Source organism: Rhinolophus ferrumequinum, chromosome 8, assembly GCF_004115265.2.
Source record: "Rhinolophus ferrumequinum isolate MPI-CBG mRhiFer1 chromosome 8, mRhiFer1_v1.p, whole genome shotgun sequence".
In the NCBI taxonomy this organism is placed as follows: Eukaryota; Metazoa; Chordata; class Mammalia; order Chiroptera; family Rhinolophidae; genus Rhinolophus; species Rhinolophus ferrumequinum.
Genome location: NC_046291.1, coordinates 66,986,743 through 67,009,368, shown reverse-complemented (window position 1 = coordinate 67,009,368; position 22,626 = coordinate 66,986,743). Strand labels below are relative to the sequence as shown.

At 32.6% G+C, this 22,626-nt stretch overlaps 1 protein-coding gene across 3 annotated transcripts in view; it reads left to right on the top strand.

Moving 5' to 3' along the window:
• Positions 1-22,626, top strand: part of GALNT13 (polypeptide N-acetylgalactosaminyltransferase 13) — a 465,175-nt gene that overhangs the window by 164,730 nt on the left and 277,819 nt on the right. For all 3 annotated transcript variants that reach the window (XM_033112248.1, XM_033112249.1, XM_033112247.1), the window contains exon 2: positions 20,934-21,102. In XM_033112248.1, coding sequence (XP_032968139.1) covers positions 20,934-21,102 — 169 coding nt within the window. The remainder of the gene's footprint in view (positions 1-20,933; positions 21,103-22,626) is intronic.

Genomic DNA, 22,626 nt, shown 5'->3' with positions numbered 1-22,626 from the left:
TAATTGAATGAGAGGACTTCTGGAAAGTGATTTAAAACTGACCAAAAAAAAAAAAAAATTAGGGACCATTAAAAGAACTGTCCAGGGAAAGAGGTTGGTTTGAGGTTCAAGATGAAACGTTCAAGATGAAACGTTGTGCTGTTGTAATCCTGGAATTTACCTGAAGGCCCTAGTTGTGTTTTCCTACTTTGGTAGCATTTTCTATCTGAGTCATTACCAAAAAAAAAAAAAAAATAGATCTTGGTATTTATTCAATTAAATACTAACTAGATTGGGTCTTTTTCTTCTTCCATTTTTTAGTTTTTGTATGTTTTTTTTTTTAACCTATGAGGTACATATTGTAAAATAAAAACATTAATTTTTATAAACCAAAGCATACATTAAACATTCAAATGAGAACTGTGATTCATTATTATGAGCAAAAAGGATTGATATCAGTTACATATATTTGTAGGACACTGTATTCTTAGTTTATTGATGATATTCAAAACATTCAGAAGCTCCTCCTACTAAAAAGGCCTTTAGAGAAGATTTAACAGCAATATACACGATCAGCCCTATTATTTACATTACCTAATTAAATATTAACTATATAAATCTATATATAATGAGCATATTTAATTAAATATATATATGAATTAAATTTTATTAGGGACTTTTATGTAAAACCCCTCAATGCTTTCCTTCTTTTCCACATTTGACACCAAATCATTTAGCAATTTATAGAAAATGTAGGGATGGAAAACTTTTTGCTTCTTCCCTCTTAGGTCTTTGGCTGATCTAACAATTAAACTGATATAAGACAGATTAACAAGAGAAAAACAAATTGAATTTTGTACGATTGGGAGCCCAGTTAAAAATATGAGACACAAAGAGGTGACTAAGGCAGGCAGCTTTTATTACCTTTTAGGCAAAGATACAATACATTTGTGAAGAATTGACAAGACAAAAAAGTTTGGGCTTAAGGTAGTATTTTAGTGAGGAAGTAACAAGTTTTGTTTATATGGCCTTTTCAGCCCTAAATTCGCTTATTTCTGGTGATAAGGCTATCTTTCTCTTCCACCTGGTATAGGGAGGGTACATTTTATATGGGGGATATGTTTCCTAATTTCAGGGGACAAAGGATGTATCTGTCCAGATATTTTGCCCATTTTTTAATTGGGTTATTTTCTTACTTTTGAGGTTTGATAATTATGTGTATATATGGACAAATATCTTGTGTCAGATATATATTTTGAAAATACCTTCTTCCTGTCAGTGACTTTTCATTCTCTTAACGTGGTTTTGTAAAACAGAAATTTCAAATTTTAATAAAGTGCAACTTACTGTTTTTTGGACACATGGATTTGCTTTTGGTGGTGTACCCACATTTTCATCATCAAACTAAAGATCATGCAGATTTTCTCCTATATTTTTCTAGAATTTTTATAGATTTGCATTTTTTATTTATGTGAGTTGTGTTACGTAGGTGTATTTACTTAACTTTTGCATACAGATATCCAATTTATCTAGTACCATTTGTTACAGTGACTGTTGTTTCCCCATCAGATTGCCTGTGATCCTTTTCCAAAGAGCTGTTGATTACATTTAGGTCTATTTTTGAATTCTCTTTTCTTTCCATTGACTTATGTGTTTATTTTTCTACCCAATACCACAATGTCTTAATTGCTATAGTTTTATAGTAATTGTTGAAGACAGGGAGTGTCAGTCTTCCAATTTTTTCCCCCTTTGGATGTTCTTTTATAGACCTTTCCAGTCAAACTTTTGAAATAGTTTGTATTGTGTACTTAAAAACATGCTGAGATTTTGATTATATTGTTTTGAGTTTATGGATCAAGTCAGAAATAATTGATATCTTACCAATATTGAATCTTCCAATCCCCCCAAAAAATCGAATACCTTATATTCATTTATGTATTTGATTAATTTCATCAGAGTTTTATAGTTTTCCAAATATACATTCTGTATATCTTGATTTCTAGTTTATTTCCATTGTGTCCTGAACACATACTTTGTATGCTTTCTATTCTTTAAAAATATTTATGTCTCATAATGTTGTCTGTCCTGGTGAATCTGCCATGTGAGCTTGACAAGAATGTGTATTCTATTGTTATTAGATGGAGTAGTCTATAAATATCAATTAGATCAAGTTTATTAATAGGGCTGTTCAGGTCATCCTTATCCTTACTGATTTTCTGCCTGCTGGAGTTCTCAATTTTTGAAAGAGGTGTGTTGAAGTCTCCAATTATATAGTGGATTTGTCGATATCTCCATGCAGGTCTATTAGATTTTGACTCACATATTTTGATGTTCTTTTTTTTGTTTTTTTTTTTTGTTAGGAGCATACATGTTGAGGATTGTTATCTGCTTTTGACCACTATGTCCACTATGTCATTATGTAACACCTCTTGTTATCCCTGATAATTTTCCTTGTTCTGAAGTCTACTTTGTATGAAACTAATATAGATAATCCAGCTTTCTTTTGCCTTGTGTTAGCATCATCTGTATTTCTCCAACCCTTTAGTTTTAACCTGAGTCTTTATATTTAATGTGGGCTTCTAGTAGACAACAGAGATTTGTGCTTGATTTTCTGTTTTGTTTTGTTTTTTAACCACTCTGACATCTGACTTTACTTGGTTTATTTAGAGCACTTACATTTAAAAAGATTATTGGTATAGTTGAGTTAATATCTGCTGTATTTGTAACTGTTTTCTATTCATTGCATTTGTTCTTACATATTTTTTATACTTTTCTGCCTTTTCTTTATATGATTAATATTTTATATGATTCTCTTTTACTATATAAATTATAATTAAAAAAAAATTGGTTGCCCTACAATTTACAATATGTGTTTTAAACTAATGTAAGTATACCTGCAAATGCTAACTACTTTACATCGAATGCTATATTTGCCCAGTACCTTATTACTATTATTTGCCCCGTACCTTATTACTAGAGAAACAGTTATTGGTCAATTGATTTTAAGCAACCTTGGCAGGTAATTCAACATAGATGTCTTTCCAACAAGAGGTGCTAAAACAATTGGCTGTCCTTATGCAGACAGATAATAAAACATGAACCTTAATCTAAACACTTATTTTTTCGAAATTTATTTGAAGTGGATTGTAATGCTATATGTACCAAGTATAACTGTGAAAATCATAGAATAAAATATAGGGAAAATCTAGTGACAGGGTCAGTAAAAATTTCTTAGGTAGGACACAAATGAACAAATCAGAAAAGAAAAAGACATTGACAAATTGGACTTAATAGAAATTTAAAATTCTGTTTTAAAAAGATACTATTAAGGAAAAAATACTACAAAGTGGCAGAAAACATTTGCAAAACACGTACCGTTTAATGGACTTTACCCAGAATATGTAAAGAACTCATATAACTCCATAAATAAGATGACACACTGCACAAATAAAACAAATGGGCAAAAATTTTGATCACACACTTCATCAAAGAAGATAATGTGATGGCAGATATGGACATAAACAGATTTTTAACATCATAGCATTAGGGAAATGCAAATTAAATGAAGATACATTCACTAGAATGGCTAAAGCCAATATCCTAAAAAATGCCAAGTTCTGGCTAGAAGAAAGAACAACTAGAAAGCTTACTAATTGTTGATGGAGATGGAACAAGTTACAAACACTTTGGAAAATGGATAGATTTTTATAAATTTAACCGTATACTTACCATATGCTCCACCAATCCAGTTTCTTAATATTTAACCAAGAGAGTATGTCCACGTATTACAAATGCACAAATGTTCACAGATGCTTTATTTGTAACATCCAACTATTGGAAACAATCAAATGTACATAAACTGGTGAATGTATTATACAAATTATGGTACATATTTACTGAGAAATACTACTTCATAATAAAAAAAGGAACAAATTGATTCATAGCTGAATCTCAAAAACATCATGCTAAATGAAAGGAGCTAGACACACAAAAAACAAAGAAAATAATAGTGTTCTATGTATATGAAATTCTAGGAAAGTAAAAATTACAGGAACACGAAGCAGGTACAGTAGTTATTGGGATTGGTGGTGTAAAGAGCAGATTGTCTGCAAATGAACACAATAAAATTTATTTAAAATCTGGAAGCAGTCTAGATTTTGTTTTTTTGGTAATTATATACTATCATATTTGTCAAAACTAATATTAAGAAGGATCACTTTTATTATATGCAAACTACTAATATATCATAGTTAAACTTTAATAGGATAGAGAGAATAATTATCAAACAACCCAACTCTTGGCCAGATTATCATAAATTCTCACAGTAAAGGCATATTTAGTTCACTGTCTATTGTCATATACAAGTTTGTCTTTCAATAAAAAAATTGCGAGGCATACAAAAGGCGAGATAAAACACAATGTGAAGCAACAAAGTCATCATCAAAACCAGGTATGGTTCAGATGTTGGAAGTTTCAGATATGGAATTTAAAATAAGTATGATAATATGTTGTAGACTCTAATGGAAAAAGTAGACAACATGCAACAACAGATGAATAATTTCAGCAGAAATATAGAAACTATAATAAATTAAAAGGAAATATTAGGAATTAAAAATACAGTAACAGAAATGAAGTATGCATTCAAATGCTCATGGCAGACTTAACACAAGCATGGGGGAAAAAGAGCAAACTGGAAAGCAGGGCAATAGAAATTACCCAAACTAAAATGAATTAAGAAAAAAGATTGGAAAATGAAAACACACAACACCCAAGACTACGGGAAAAAGTAAAGAAAGAGACAAAAACCATTTTCTCAAACAAAAACTGAGAAAATCTATTTTTTGCAAACCTGTACTATAAGGAATTTTGAAATAAGTTATTTTAAAAAGCAAATTACCAGGGCATAAGCTTTAATCTACATAAAGAAAGGAAGTGTGTCAGAAAAGAAATAAATGAATATTAGTACACTGATAACTGTTTTGCAAGCAAAGAATCTATTTTTTATAAATAAGGACCATGAAAGATAGAGGGGACATCTATAGAGAGAAAGAGGGGGCATCTTCTGAGAGAAAAAAAAAATGGAAATGGGTCTATGATTAACTGACATGCAGAGATGCATAAGTCAGCTTCTATTATGTCAGCCTAGAGAGAGATTTTTTTCAAGTGGACATAGAGTGTATTTCTATAAAGTGCTCCCTAGACCTGTTTAGCGGATTGAAAGGCAATTTTTTTCCCTGGAGATGCCCCTATAATGCCTCTAGGCTCACCTCCAAATATTTGGAGAGCAAGACGACAAATATAGACACTCATGCTATTTGTCTAAATATTTACAATTTATAAGTCAATAACAAACATTTAAATAAAATATATATTTACCCTTAAATGAAGCTACAATGAAATATCACTACATACCAATTTTGAGGCCCAAACAGGAGTGGATAACAGTATCTAGTAGTGTCAAGAATGTGTAACAATTGGAACTCTTACATATTTCTGATACTAATGTGGTTTGGAGAAAGGTTTGCAAATTCTTATAAAGTTAAAAATATGATTGCCGTATAATCCAGCGATTTCTTTCCTAGGTGTTTACTCAAGAGAAATGACTACTGATACATTCAATAATGTAGATGAATCTTAAGAGTATGCTAAAGGAAAAAAGTCAGAGACGAAAGGATACATACTATATCATTGTTTTTATTCAGATGCTACAAAAACAAATCGAGGCTCCTGTGACAGAAGTCATGTGAGCAAGTCTGAGCATTTGTGTGGGCTTGACTGGAAGGAGCAAATGGACTTTGGGAATAATGTATATCCTCTGTTTTGATTGCAGTGGTGGTTAAATGGGTGTATGTATTTGTCAAATTTCATTGAATTGCACACATAAAATGAGTGGCTTTATTGTATTTACATAAAACCACAATAAAGTTAGTTTTTAAAATAAATGAGAGCCAAAAACTAACCTTATAATTAGCAACATGTCTGTGTTTTCTTTCTCTCTTTCTCCCTTTTTTTCTCAATTAAGGCACACCTGGAATATACTTTATTATCTCAAGAGATGTTTTATCAGCAGGGCCACCCCTTTATGTGGAAAATAGGGAAGCAATATATCTAATAACTATAGGGATGTGATTTTAAAAAAAGGGGGTGGTGGAGGGAAGCGATACCCACCATTCACAGGTTTCCTGCTAGGAGGAATACAACATTGGATAATTCAGTTCACGAACTCATCCTAGAAGAAGCGCTACATCCCTCATTGCTGAATATCACTGTGGCCACCTTTGAAGTACTCCCCTTGGGAAGCTATGCACTGATGCCAGTGCCTAGTCCACCCTTCAACGCAATTTTGGAACTTTTTTTTCTGGAATGGCCATCAGAGCTGTCGTCCTTTTACCCTTGATGTCCTGAATGTCATCAAAATGTCTTCCTTTCAATACTTCCTTTATCTTCAGGTAAAGAAAGAAGTCATTGGGGGCCAGGTCAGGTGAGTAGGGAGGGTGTTCCAATACAGTTATTTGTTTCCTGGCTAAAAACTCCCTCACAGACAGTGCCCTGTGAGCTGGTGCAGTGTCGTGATGCAAGAGCCATGAATCGTTGGCGAAAAGTTCAGGTCGTCTAACTTTTTCACGCAGCCTTTTCAGCACTTCCAAATAGTAAACTTCGTTAACTGTTTGTCCAGTTGGTACAAATTCTTAATGAATAATCCCTCTGATATCAAAAAAGGTCAGTAACATTGTTGCAAACAAATTTGTGAACTTAATTGTTAGACCTCACGTCTAACCTACGTAGGCTCGTAGGCTTGGAATGATGGATTCAGAGTTAAAAGCAAATACATTGGTCATTTAGGAAATCTGATGTAAAGTTTACTCTTTTATATTTTTATAGGTATATGTTCAACAATAGGCAAATAAAGCCACTGACTAAATAGACTTTGTTTCCTGTAGAAATAATTATATAATTATTAGAATTATTTTTAAGTGTGAAATATTTGAATATGTAGACTATCTATGCTTTTTTACAACCCAGAGAAGTCATGGAAGTAGATAGTGTAAAATATATACACTATTCTCTTAATACAATATATCTCTCACTTGTAGAGAAAATTTAATTATTTTTAACAGATGTGAATTCTCTCAATTAACATGAAGAATGATGGGTTCAGTGTTAAAGAGGGACATTTAAATCAGTGACCATGAGATTAAATTCAATTGCTTAAGAAATGGAGAGAAACTCTGCTCTGAGAATTATTTGATGCTTTTAACTTGATTTTTAAATATACAGCATAGTTTCAGCTAGATCAGAAATTCTGAATTGAGTTTTGGATTGCAATTGAACAGATAATTAAAGTAACCACATTAAAAGGAATGCTACATAAACCTTTCTGGAGAGATTTTGGATAGGTACAGTATATATATATATATATTGGTAAATAACACAAACTCTGACATTAAACCACTTGGGTTTGATTAGAGCTTTACTTGTTAACTAGGCAAGCTTGGAAGTTATTTAAACTTTCTGTATTTTTATGTTTCTCTTTCTGTAAAATTGGGATAGTGATAAAAGGGGCCCATCCCATGGACTTATTATGCAGATTAAGTAATTTAATATATGTAACAGTCTTAGAACATGCCCAGTACCTGAGCAGAGCTTAAGTGTTACCTATTTTTTTTATTGTTTTTATTAAACATTAGCACAATTTCCACTGAAGAATTTCTAGTGGTACTTGTAAGAGAGGATATCATAGAAGAAAATGAAAACTGTCAGTGGGTGAAGCACAACTGTGGAACGTAAGAAATGCTAGAGTAGGAATTTTTTCAGTTTTCACTGACATATGTCAAAGTATCCCAAATAGAGCCTGGCAAATAGAAGTCAATAAATGCTTGTTGAATTGAACGCAATTGAATGTAAACAGATGGTTCCATCATATCCACCACTTATAAGAGTTAAATGTTCAATTATATGTGAAGAATTAAAACTAAACATATAATGTACATAAAAACAGAACTTGAAATTGTTTCATGAAACAGTTCCCCAAACTTGAAAAAGGAAATCTACTCCATTTAGATAATTTACAGGTAGGAAAAAAAGTTTACAGAATATCTCAGTAAATTGCTGGGATCTGATGGGACAACGAGGAGGTGACAATAAGTCACATTACATGAGAAAATAATGGAAAGAAATGGAAAAACTTTAAGAAGAAAAAATATTAGTCAATGAATTCCTGAGTTGTGCTTCATGTGGAAATATATCACACTGAGCCTTGACAGTTAAACTTGACAGAGTTTGCTTCTATCTTCCCCACTTCCTTTTTTCTCATCTGCATAGTTAAAAGATGATCAATAAAAATGGAGGTTACCTAAAGAATTACAGTGAAAACTAATCTTTATAACTCTGCCTTGCACCTCCACTTACAGCTTGCTTTAAAGTCATAGGGACATCTTTTCATAAAAGCAGAAGCCGTCACATAATGATCTCAGATTCTTTCTTATAAAGGGGATAATGTACCTTCTTCAACATCTCAAAGGGGAGGGGATCCCTGACTACTTTTCAATGAGTCAATGCATTATGCCGGTGAATAAGCAAAGTGATAGCAAGTTGCTAATGTCATGTCATTCTGTTTAGTTGAGTATGATGCCCAATATGTAAAGGAACTTTACTGCATTACTCTACCTTCTCTATTCTCCTGTCAATCTGTTTTTCCGGAGACACATATTTTAACTTTTAAAATGATCACAAATAAATGTTAAGATCATGGAGATAAATTTGCAACACTGACTTGCAAAGTAAACTCTATTTTGTTACTCTAGTAGCTAAGGTAAAGAGAGATACTCTGACTCTAAACAATTTTCTATTTAAAACCCTTTTCTGCACTCAGACAAAAAAAACTAAATTTCCAAACTTGAGATATTGTGAGTCTATAATTTTATGAAATATGCTGGTATCTTGGTTTTGATGAATGTAATGTGGCCTAAAACATACAGTGCATATAACCTGTCGAGAATCAGTCTTTTCATCCAATTGTTCTCCCATTGGTAGTGCATAAAATAGCACAGTACGTAGGAAAAAAGAGGCCAGAGTGAAGGAACAGAGCTGGAAGGAAAACAATATCTAAGGGATAGTGAAATGTTTTTGTTGTGCTCAAAGGGACGGTGAAGTAAAATTTGATCAATAAGCAATCTTAAAGGCCACTTCTAAAAGAACACTTATCTTATGTCTGCACTTAAATAAACCAAACGTATGTGATTTTGAAATTACTGAAATAGTTTTACTTCTGTGTACTGTAATAGGAGAGGCAATAATTCAAATCAGTTCAGTAATGCAGAAGAGTAAATATAAAATAACTGTGAAAATATAACAATATAATGATACATATTGAATTAGTTGCTCTCTTAGTAGCATGAATAAAGAGCTATTAACCATAAATTGCAATGGAATTGCTATTGGATGACATTAAGCCCTAATATAAAAAGACTTTAAAGCTGTTTTCTGAAGTGACTGCTACTACTTAATCCTATACAAAACTAGATCTATTACTAAATATTGGAAGGCAACTATGACAGAGTAAGCTGCTTTTTTCTTTATTCTAAAATAAATTCTTGGGAAAAATTTCTCAAAAGGTTTGTAGCTACCTTGAAAATCAAGTCTGAATGCAGAATCTCCAAAAATAAATTTTAGCCACAAAGGTTTTATTCTAAGTAGTACAGGATTTAAACCAACAATGCATATGTAATGAAAATTAAACATTTCCATATGTGGTTATATAAAGGTAAAGATGAAATCATCAAATATTATAGAAGAAAAAAGTATCAATAAGGATATTTTAAAAAAATTACCACCAAAAATATGTGTGTATACATATATACATATATATGTATGTATATATGTATATATGTGTATATATATACACATATATAATTTTACGTATATATGTGTATATATATACATATATAATTTTGCATAAACATGTGTATGTATGTATAAATATTATATGTAGTCAGGTAGAATGTTAAAGACTTCAAGAGAAAATAATAAAGAAAAAAGAGGAGGTTAGTGATTATTCTCAGGCATATTAGAGCACTGCCCCTTATTTTTATAGTGGTTCACTAATATGTAACTTGTGAGCAAGCACTCATGGTATGCCTTTGACTTTATAATGTAACCAAAATTCCCTTCTTTTTTATTTTTTAATAAAGAGCAATATTTAGATAATAAAAGCCATAGAGTATTTGAAAATAGTTTGCCTTACAGGTACTTGAGTATTGTGTTGATTTTTATGACAGTATTTAAATTTTAGAATTGTCATATTTCTTTGATAGAGAAAGTAAAGGATTATTAAATGAATATTGACTTAAGCCTTATATGTTATGAATGATTGAATTACTATTATAGAATATGTGGATATTTTATAAAGGGCAAGGGTAGTGTATGATAAATTTCTGAAATATTTGCAGTTTTTAGTAATTATTCAATTTAATTTTTGTGACTGTTAAAGTCATCCTTTATTATAGCATGTTATGAGTATCCTGGTTGCTTTATTATTATTAACTAACAGAAAATGCGCAGAGGCAGTGGAAAACTCAAAACTCAATATAAATTAATGCTAAGCAATAAGATTTAAATAACTGTGAGTAAATACACAGATCAGCAGTTGGTTTATACAGATGGCCGTTAAAATGTTGGAATGCCTTGAACATAAACATAAGGGGTGGCGGTAGGAGACAGGTAGTGATTGGATATGTGATCGCTGAGGTGAGCATTTAGTTTGGGTAGAACATTGGACGTTTTTTTTCTTGCACCAGAGCTTTTGTCCATGAAAAATTATTATCAAAATGTTACATTTCATATTATGGTGCTTCTTGCAGCAAATATACATCAGTTTATTTTGATGGACTGAAATGATTGTTGGAGCTTCTGAAAAAGATCTTGATTTAAAAATCAACCTCTTAGGTAATAGGAATTCTGAGTTCATTATGTGACAGCTACATTGAAGAATTGATGTAATTTCATTTTTGTGAATTTACTGGTGAAATATGCAAGTTTCCTCTCAAGGTTACGTCTGGTTATTTTGAAATGTAAACCTTGCAAACCTTCATTTGTCTCATGTTTTCAGTATCACAGAGATTGGCAATATTTTAACATTACTTCAAGGAATACATTTTGATTAATATTTCAAATAAGACAAGCAAATTGTACTTTTGTGATTCCACTCTTTTTGCCCCACCATTCATAATTTCAGCTTCTAGTTTTTGTTTTGTCCCCAACCCTACTCATCACCCAACATCAGAATACACAAGTATATGTAATATCTTCACATACCTTATTCCATGAAATGTGATGACAATGTGATTATCAGGAAAGGTAGCAAAGCAACCTCCCATTTGAACCTAATCCATATTTTTGCCCTAAGAAATTTTATCCAGTAATTTTCTCATTTTCTTAATATCGTACCATTATGGAGAGTCAGTAAGAAGGTCAACCCCATGCCCAGCACCAAAAGCTGAGTACCAAAATGAAAGAGTACCTATATATCAACCAACCAAAAATGACAACGGATAAACTTTCTTGATAGCAGAATGTGTTAAAACAAGAAGAAATGCCCGTTATCACTTTATCTACAGTGATTTCCAAAATGTGCTATTTCCACTGCACAAAATACTTCTCTGGGGTGGAAAAATGAAATACTAGAATATTTCTTTATTTTTACCTTATTTTACATTTTCTGTTTTTGGCTTGCTGTAATCCCTATATCAATCACCAACAAATAATTTATTTCAGATATATGCTCATAGATTTGTACTTGAAGAACATGACCAGAAAAGAAAATGAAGACCTTTAAGAAAGTATATTAGAGATTTAAAGTAGAATTCAATCCACAGAAAATGATGGATTAGTGCTAGTTAAAGTGGTTTAACAGGAAACGTTGTCAGTAAGTGGGGAATCCATTACAGCTTCTAAACATACCTTTCTAAACTCTTTTATCGTCAGCAAACTGATGCCATACTTCGAGCAAGTAGCGAAGAGAATATAATATAAGGGTATTTACAAAGGAGACAATGGAGTTTAGAAAAAGCAACAAGGGATGTTTGTTTGCTGGGGCTGGTAATCAGAGGTTAAGTCATTACTATTCCTTGCCCTTAAATTGAAGGGGAGCACACAATTATATAAACTTGCAAAAAAAAAAAAAAAAAAAAAAAAAACAACAACAAAGAAAAATTCTATGGAGAGGACGACCTGACAGAAACTCTCTCCTTTGCTTTGGAGACAGAGCTAGTCAGGGACTGTTACACAAGGAAGAACCAAGGGAGTAAATATCTTGACTTTATTTTTGTTCTACTGCCCAAACTCTTCCTGGTTCCTCTCATTGGCCAAATCCAATCTGAAAACAGAGAATAAAGTTCAGAAGTAGTTCATATAGGTCAGCCTCCTGAGGAATAATTTGAGAAAGATAAGAGTGAAGTGTGGATCTGAGGAACAAATTGAAAATTCCCTGCATTACACTTCTCTTTCTACTCCTTTTCCAGATGAAAAATATGTGTCCCGAATACAAAGGATACATAAATCCCATCAAGTACCACATCCTGATGAATTGATTTCAGTTAGTCATGTTCCCAAACAAAATCTAAAAGGTTAGCAAACCTCAGTGCTCTTTATATAGGGAATAATTCATAATTAACATAAAATATAGCTGCTATAGTCTCATGATTTACGTGCCTGCTCATGAGGTTTTAGATGATAATTATATATTCTCTTAGCTACTTCCATATAGAGTATATCTTAAATTCTGTCAGTAACTAGTCTGTGTGGTATTCTTGACTTGGTAGTATGATCCTGTGGTATAAGCCTTTGATTGGTCTGCCTTTATTGGGTTGTCTCATTGTTCTAATACCCAGCATATGACAGAAGTGAGGCATTCCAAAAAACAAACCTCTAGGTTCCAGAAATAGTTATCTTTGCCCCCACTGTGTGGCAGCACTCTAATTTCCTTCTGGTAAACAACATCAATCACCTCAACCCTTATTGCAATCCCTTTTTCTGCCAAAAAGTTCAATAGCTTGAGTAGTTCATAGTTGCCAAAGGGAAGACTCAATTTCCTATTTACCAGAGCCATGATTGTGTTCTCTAGTGGAAGCAGTTCTCATGTTGAAACTAGTACCCTTTCTACCCATTAAAGCTTAGGATATAGAAATGGAAATATTGCTTCAATTAGTTATTTATTGAAATGTTTCACTCTCACTTCCTTCCTTGATTCCTGGACCTGTACATTCTGTCTATAAGATATGTGACATCGTACATTGGATGTTGGTTTAAGGTGTGTAACATCCTGTGGGATGGCATCCCAAATCCACAAGGTTTTGTCTCCCAAATGATGCTCTAGTGGTCTTTAGCAGATTATTCCATTCTATAAAGTCAGCTACTTATACATGCTGAGGACGTGAGACCATTGGATTTTCGGGATGAGCCCATGGCTGCTTTTCCTTTGCCATAAATTGTTTTCCCTGTTTTGAAGTAAGATCATTTCAAAATCCAAGGAAAATAAGGATTTTGTAAATCTACAAATGGTGGTGCTGACAGAATTGTGTCCAGAGAAGACAGATTCCAGGTATTTCTTTCTCCCTGTAAGAAGGCATTTTTCCCCCACAATGATGAAGGAGTCCAGTAGAATCCATTTTATACCAGTTTTTCAAAAAATGGTCCCATATGAATAGCTTTGTGTTGTCTTCTGCTATTGGCAAGTTGAGCGGCAATAACCAATCAACTGTGATGAGAAGTTCATGTTGTCAAACGTACACAGTCTTCATCTGTGCTATTCTAGTCTATTAGTACCTCTCCCTCCCATTGAGCCACTGAAAAAAGTGACTAACAGCTCTAGGAAGGATAATCTTGTCCGTTTGATTATTGAGAGGCTCCTCTGCAGTGGAAACCTTCTCTGGAAGATTACATGGGGCGTTAATATCCATCTGTAGTGTCCATTTCAGGGGAACCACGCATATACTCTTCCGTTAGACCTCCTTGTCATCAGTCTTCCATTCTTGTTCTTTTAAGTGTCTTACCAGCTGCATGACCTGTTTGCTCTTGCTCATGAGTTAGCGTAAATCCCACCGTGTTTTCCCGAAAATAAGACCTGGCTGGACAATCAGCTCTAATGCGTCTTTTGGAGCAAAAATTAATACAAGACTGGATCTTTAATATACGATAATATGATATGATATGATATCATATCATCATATCATATCATATAATAATATAATACCTGGTCTTATATTAATCTTTGCTCCAAAAGATGCATTAGAGCTGATTGTCTGGCTAGGTTTCATTTTTGGGGAAACAGGGTACCGCCAGCTATTTCTCCCTTCACATCGTATTCAGTCAAAATTCCTCCCTGAGTTCTGCCTGATAGGTGCATTTCCTTTCACCCACTGACTTTCATGACCACCCCTGAGTAGGGTTGTAATGAAGCTGCTTCTAGCTGGTTCTAGTATAGAAAGTAGGTTCTTATTTAATCTAGTTTTGTGCTGTTTCTTCCTTCATTAACCAGTTGTAGACATTCTCCATGACATAGCTGTGAGTGAGAGAGCCAACTCTCAGAAACCCCACAGAAAGGGAACTAGAGAAATAAATCTCAACCTCATTAATTTTCGGTCCCCTAATACCCATCAGTGCCTTCCCAAAACTCTAAGGGTAAGGGAGCCCAGTTAATGTGAACATAGAAATTAGTACCTAGCGGGCCCACCAGGCTGGAGGTGGTGCAGAGTGAGGCCTGGGGAGCCAAACAAAAAATATTCAGCACAGCTACCATTAACAAAGACTCATGATCCAGCAGTAGATTTGATTTTATGACTTAAAATACTTTAGGGTATTTGAGCTGATCCATTTTTCTGCTCACACTTAATCCAGTAATTTTAGTTGCAGACTTTTGTGGAGGAGTATTTTTTTATTTCCAACATTGGACTCATAACAACCAACTGAGTAATAGTTGCTTCACATTTTCTGTGACTAATATAAGTTAACAAATTTTGAGTACTTTAGACATTTTTTCAGCCTTATGATAAATAAGCTGTTATCTTCAGAAATTATTTAAAAAATATGTATCTACTTTCAAAATTAGGGGTATATTTAATAAATAAAATGTTTTTTTGTATTGTTTTTGTCAAAGTGTGTATATTTTTGCAAACTTGATGAATCATATGGGAGATGATGTATCAAATGGTGAAAGTTTATTATTGTGCATCTTAGGAACAATTAATAATAAATGTTGGATTATGTAAGGGGCTTCTTTAAAACGGCCATTTTCCCACATTTTCTATCCCCTTACAAAGAGCTTCCCAAAGCATCTTGAAACCACATTGGTTCTTTTGTTTCCAAAGAATAAATTAATTAAATGTTTTTTGTGGGGGCAGTATAGGCAGAGGTGGGGGGTGGGGAGATTTCCTATTCAGAACTGAAACTAAGACTATTTATTACTAGAGCCCTTGCAAGTTGAGGACCATTTAAATATTTTTAATGAGGAAGCTCATTCTTAATGCAGAAGGAAATAATTTCATATTTCAACATGATTTTATTACCTTAGTGAACACTTAAAGATGGGCCGATTGTTTCCAGGAACCATTTATGACTATAACGTGTGCCAAGCAATCTCTTACTGTATATAAGGATAGCATTGGCTTTAATAGATGTGTAGAATGTTTTATAAGAACGACTCTGATAGAAAAGTGAAACTTTTTATACTAATAAAAATGTGCTTATTCCCAAAAGGGAACCAAGAACTTTGCAACTTGTCCTTATTGAGCTACTAAATGCTTTCCTTATTTGTAAATTGTAAGAAGTTTCCCGTGACAAACTTCCCTGCTAGGACAAACCATAAGTTTCTATGGGAACTCTGTTATGTGCTTGCCTTCATATATACGTACGTTAAGAAGCTTTTCTTTTTCTAGGAACTCCACCCGACACTGATCTCCTTGTCATGCTCCCAACAACTATTAATACTAACTTCACTTTGTAACTGTTACTGTAAAAGCCAGGTTGTATCCATCTTCATTGAAACTAGATTTGTGATTAACATGTAGCTGAAATTACCTTATTTGGTAACGTTGAACTGATTTAGAAAATACGGATAATGCAAAAAAATGTAAAAGCTCTAATCTCCCGTATCGGTGCTAATTTTCATTGCTGACATATGCCTATACTTGTACGTCATATAACTTTATTTTTTTAATAGAAATGAGCTTATTTTGTAATGTTTTTATTACAAAATAAAATTTGTGCTTGTACACACACAAGCACATATACATATATATGCATATATATGTGCATATATGTGTATATATACACACATATGTGTGTGTGTGTATGAGAGAGAGAGAGGAGAATACATGTTTATTTTGCCTGCATATGCAAACACATAATACTACTTTCATCATCTATGTAGGTAAAACTTTAGACATATACTCATATGTGTTTCCTTAGAATATATCTTTAAAAATAATTCTTGAGTTATAATTTACAAGCTATGTTTCATTTTGTTGTATAGAATATTATAGGAAGATGTGATATGGGGATCCAGTATAGTGCATATGCCCATTGACATATCACATTCCATTTAAACAGCATTGTGAAGTTTAAATATTTTATAGAAGAAGAAATTATGGACAATAAAGGGAGAATAACTGGTCTATGATTGCAAGATTAATAGCTCTCAATATTTAGGCAGCCATACTTTGTATTATTATTGAGAATAATTTCTAATAGTTATACAAAACATAGTTTTCATTAGAAGTTACCATTAACTATTTAAAATAGATTAATTGCATGCTTGCATTATTCAAATGGTGTTTTCTTTATCCCCTTAGGATCTGATTTGTGGTCTAATTAAAATCACTTAAGGCCATAGTCTCCACACATTTTAATTCTGTGCCACTATCAGTGGAAATTTTTGATATGCTTTTGATAAATTTTTGATATACATTATACCAACTTATATTTATTTATAATGCATACTTATATTGTTCTCAACCCAACTATTAAATACTAGTGAGGACTAATATTTACTATAAAAACAAATATGAAGTAGAGGTTTTGCTTCTTCTCAAATACCACAGTGGATAATTTTATGCACCTTTGAGATGGGGGAAACTTCTATTTGAGTTACTCTGGTCATCAGTCTTTCAATAGAAGAACTAGATTATCTCAAGGTTTCCTTCTACGTTTTCCAATTTATCCTGATTATACTGATTGAATGAACAATGCCAGGCACTGGGCTGAGTCAAAATTGAAGCAGAATATGTAGATAACTCTTCACAGCTTAAAGTGGAGAGAACAAAGTACACTAATAAAAATAACACTGTCAGGTGTAACAGAGACTTCTGAAATGCCAATGGTTTAGAAAAATAGAGTTGTCTTTCTCTCATGTGAATTATGCAATGGGTATACAGTAGTCTCCCCTTATTTTCTGGGGGTATGGTTCAACACCATATCCAGGGTATGCCTGAAACTATCGTAGTGCTAAACCCTGTATATACAGGTTTTATTTCTGCATACATACATACCTATGATGAAGTTTAATTTATAAATTAGGCAAAATAAGAGATTAATGATAACTAATAATAAAATAGAGGAATTATAAGAATATACTGTATTAAAAGTTCTGTGAATGTGGTCTCTCTAAACGTTTTATTGTACTGTACTTATTCTCTTTTGATGATATGAGATGATACAGTACCTATGTGATGAGATGAAATGAGGTATTCACAATGGTATACGATTTACGACTTATGAATTGTTTATTTCTGGAATTTTCCATTAATATTTTCAGATTTTACTATAGATAACTGAAACTGCGGAAAATGAAACTGGTCAACCGGTGGCTCTCCTCCAAGTGGTGGTTCAAACTCTCATGTTACTGCCTTCATGTAATGGCTTTGCTGGTTTTGACCACATGACTTTCAAAATTGCTATAGTAAGGGAAAGAGCGTGGGGAATCACATATGGGGAGTTTTCATGGGCCAAGCCTAGAATCGCCACATATCATTTCTATCTTCACGTACGAGGCCACACTAACTGCAGGGAAGACTGGGGAATGTTATATAGCTGTGGACCTAGTAGGAAGAGAAAAATGGGATAGTGCAGTAGTTAGACTCTGTTGTAACAACTACAATCAAGAGAGCTGGTAAACCTGAGCGGGTTAGGACTGCTGCCAGCCTAACATGGCATACTGTTTTACAGCACACCTTTTTTTTTTTAAATTAGTAGAAAGAGTACATTCTAAAATAATGATAAAAACTATAGTATGGTAAATATATAAACCAGTTGTTTATTAGCAGTATCAAGTATTATTTACATAATTGTAGGAGGATGCACTATACTTTTATACAACTGGCAGCGCAGTGGGTTTGTTTACATAAGCATCACCACAAACACATAAGTAATGCACTGCTCTCTGACCTTACCATGGCTATGACATCGCTGGTGACAGGAATATTTCAGCGTCATTATAACCTTATGGGACCACTGTCATATAAGCGGTCTGTTGTTGACTGAAACATCATTATGTGGCATGTGACAGTAATGTCATTTTTCAGTCACATTAATTATTCATAATTTTTAATGATTTCACCATACAATTATGAAGAAGATAACTCACAGCATAGTATATTAATCTATATCTGTAGTTCAAACCAGCTTTGAAATTGGGATATTTCCATCTATATTCAAATCAATAATCAAGATATTGATTAATTGCATGCTTGTAGATTTAGTTGCTTTCTCCTTTACAATTTCCTATAAGAGTAGAAAAGTAGCACAAATACTTTAATGACAGTCCTTTTTGTTTGTGTGAGCTATCTAGAGGCGAGAGAAAGGAATAGACAGACAGGTATAGGTATACACACATACGTGAAATATACATGGTCATTAAATGGTATCATGTAGCCGATTATGATTTTTACTTCAGAATTAGAAGACTCCTGAGGGAACTATAGAAATTCTTTTTAACACTTTCTGTGGAATAAAAACTTAAAAGAAAAATCCTAGAAATGGAAGGTACCTTAATGCCTACCTAAGTCCAACATCTCACCAGTAGCCAAGTTCACCCAAAACCATCTCCAACGACTTCATTTGATTTCAGGGACAATAAGCTTACTTACTAGCTTTAATGGAGACATATTACTGTTAGGATTTTATTTCTTAAATTGAGCAAAATATGCTTTCTCGTAAAATCCCTGCCATTGTTTCTGTTTTTATTTCTTAAAGTGAATGAGACTCTTCATAAACTTTTAAGATGATAACTTTGAATTGTTTGATATGGATGCATATATTTTTTTTTATTAAAAAAATTTACCAGTGCTTACCATTTCCAGGTTAATAAATTACCTTCCTAATACCCATATCTGAAGGTCCTTAGAGATGCCTATTCTTTTTTATAGTTTTACTCATGCTATTTCAAAGTGAGGATAACTTTTCACAGAAAACAATCAACTGAAAGATCAATTCTGTATTAGTACTAGTAACACCAGTCTTGATGTTTTGTAATTATGAAGGTCAAGTCAGAGGAGTTTCCTTATTGTGTTACATCTTTGCTTTGACTATATTATTATATTATTTTAGAATTTGTATTTTATGAAATGTTAAAATTTACAAATTATTTTCACATAAATTACATCATTTAAGTTTGTACAGTGTTTTAAGATAATCTGGTTCGAATATTTGCCCTTTAAAATATGTGGAAATTAAATTCAATAAGATTAATGTGTTAGGAGCCATCATATAGCAAAACATTGGAAGGGTCAAGACAAGAACCGCATTCCTTTCACTTTAACTTAATTTAGTATCATTATGAAGAATAAGTTAAAGGTACATTAAGAGTGACTGGAACCTTGTCTTATTATATGTTAACATACATACAGACATATGTGTGCATGCACCCCCCCACACACACACACACATTGAAACAGGTATTTTATAGTTGGAAGGGCCATTAGTGTACTGATTACTTGAGGAAACTGTAAGAACGTTAGCCAAAGTATTGAATCCTGAGTTCTCTTAATAAACAGTTAAGACCAGGATAGTGCTGTAAAGTTCTGGTTATAGAGCACATAGTCTCCAAATTCAACTTGACCTTTGGAATTATATGTCACAACTATGAGAAAATGCTTTGACAAAGGAATCAAATTGCAGTGGGTGTAAAAGATTATCAATCTTGCTTGTTTTTATAAAGATATAATGGCAGTAGGTATGTGAACTATCAAAACATTTCACTGGATGTGAAAATAAGTTAACCTTGGTATATTTTCAAAAGTACTCTTTTATTTTGCGTAACTTGGTCTGCTCAATGTTCTACTTCATCCCTATCCAATAAATATATTGAATGATATGTCAAAAAAGTTTTACATTTTGATATTTTGTATCACATAATTATTAAGTCTCACAGATTCGTCAGGTCATATTATATGTCTAGACTTGAAAGACAACATGCATAATTGAGTTAATTAATTAAAATAGGTTGTTTCTTGGGGGCTGGGAGTAGGGTAAAAAAGGTAAAGGGATTAAGGTGTACAAATTGGTAGTTATAAAGTAGTCATGGGTATGTAAAGTAAAGCATGGGGAATATAGTCAATAGTATGGTAGTAACTATGCCTAGTGCCAGTGGGTACTAGACTAGTCAGTGGAGTAACTTCTTAAATTACATAAATGTCTATGCTGTATACATGAAATTAATATAAAATAATATTGAATGTCAAAATAAAGTATAAAAATAATATTAAAAATAATAAAATATAAAAAAATAATACAATAGGTTGTTTCTTTAGTGTATGGTTTGTAAATAAGCAATAAAGATTTGATGATTGCATTATTAAACCAGTATATATGTAATATACTTGTGAATCAAATCCAATACATGAGTTTATTTATTCAGTTCATTAACTGTGTGTGTACGTATATGTGTACCTGTGTGTGTCTTACAGCTGTTATTTCAAGAAACCAAGAAGGGCCAGGAGAAATGGGCAAAGCTGTGCTGATTCCTAAAGATGACCAGGAGAAAATGAAAGAACTGTTTAAAATCAATCAGTTTAACCTTATGGCCAGTGATTTGATTGCCCTTAACAGAAGTCTGCCTGATGTAAGATTAGAAGGGTGAGTTCACATGCGTTATATAATCTTATATATTTCAGAATATCTCAGAACTTTAGTTAACTCAGATTATTTCAGTTCTAGAATTGTGTGGTTCTTAATAACTATGCCATAGCAAGAATTTACTGTGTATGCATGTGATGAGAAATATAAACTAGTTTCTTCTCTGGCAGAGCAAAATATGTTATTTGAAAAAACAGAAAACAATAAACACTGCAGAACAGACAAGCCTAACAAGTTTTTCTTCATGAGATGTTTTTTGGCTTGTTTTGCTTTGCTTTATCTTGCCAAATATAGAGCAAACATGCTCTTTGTAGGTTATTTTCTTGCCTACACACAAAACTCTAAAACATTGCTTTGAAAAACTCTGTGCTTTGCTATACCAGTGTAAAAGTGGCCAATTGCCTGTATGATTCTTTGACTCTTTAAAAAATTATTTATTATGGGTTCCAGCAATTTATGCTGCTATTTATAATTAGACTACCCAATTATCAGCCATGGAGGAAATATTCACTTGGAAATAATTCTGCATGAAAAATTAAGTTGAAAAATTCAACTTGTATGTGATTAAGCCAAGCTCTAGATAGTTGAACATATTTTAAATGGATGTCATAAACAATAGAATGTTTATTGGCAGTATTGTCATCCTCGTATATAGTCCTTGTAAAGCAAACTCTTGGCATTCAGAAAGATATTGCCTGAGATTTTAGAAAATATCCAAGTTTGCAGGTATTCTGCACAACACAGTTCTATGCAAATAGAAGTTGTTCTTTTGGACATGTAATGACATTTTCTATATTCAACAAAATCATAGTTAATGTAAATAAATTTTGCCACATATAATGGGTTTTATTTCATTAGTAGTATAGTGATGTTGACATCATGTTAGGAAATGTGATTTTTTTCCTTCTTTCTGAATTACTTCAAATAAGCCCAAAATAGAGTAGCCAAAACTTTATTGAGATTGTGGGGCAGGTTTGTCAGAAGGTTCATTTGGTAGCTAGATAACTGGTTTGTGTACACTCTTGTGTGCTTTTAAAATGTCTCTCTCAAGAAAACCATAAGTAACTATATATTATGGATATTTTTGGTTCCCAGCAAATGGTTAAAACACCAAACATTACATTGTGCCTTCCAAAGTCCTAAATAATTTTATAGGTAATTCTGTCCACATCTGCATATGTTTGTATGTGTATAGAAACATTGCATATTAAAAAGCACAATAAGTACATTCTTCTGAATAATTTGAGTATTTTTGATGCTAAATTTATAATGTTATGATGTTGCATTTATTACTTTGTTTTATACACCATGCTGTGATAAAATGGGTAAATGTGGTACTTAGGTATTCAGGGAAACTATGTAAACACTAGTTCAAATTTAAAAGAAAAATATTTTCACATTTCAGAACATAAATAAATTAAATTTTATGTCATATCTGGGATTATTAAAGTAATAATTGTTTTAGTAGAGACCCATCACTTAAAAAAAAAAAGTGGAATCTTCATTGAGAAGCCATTTAACATA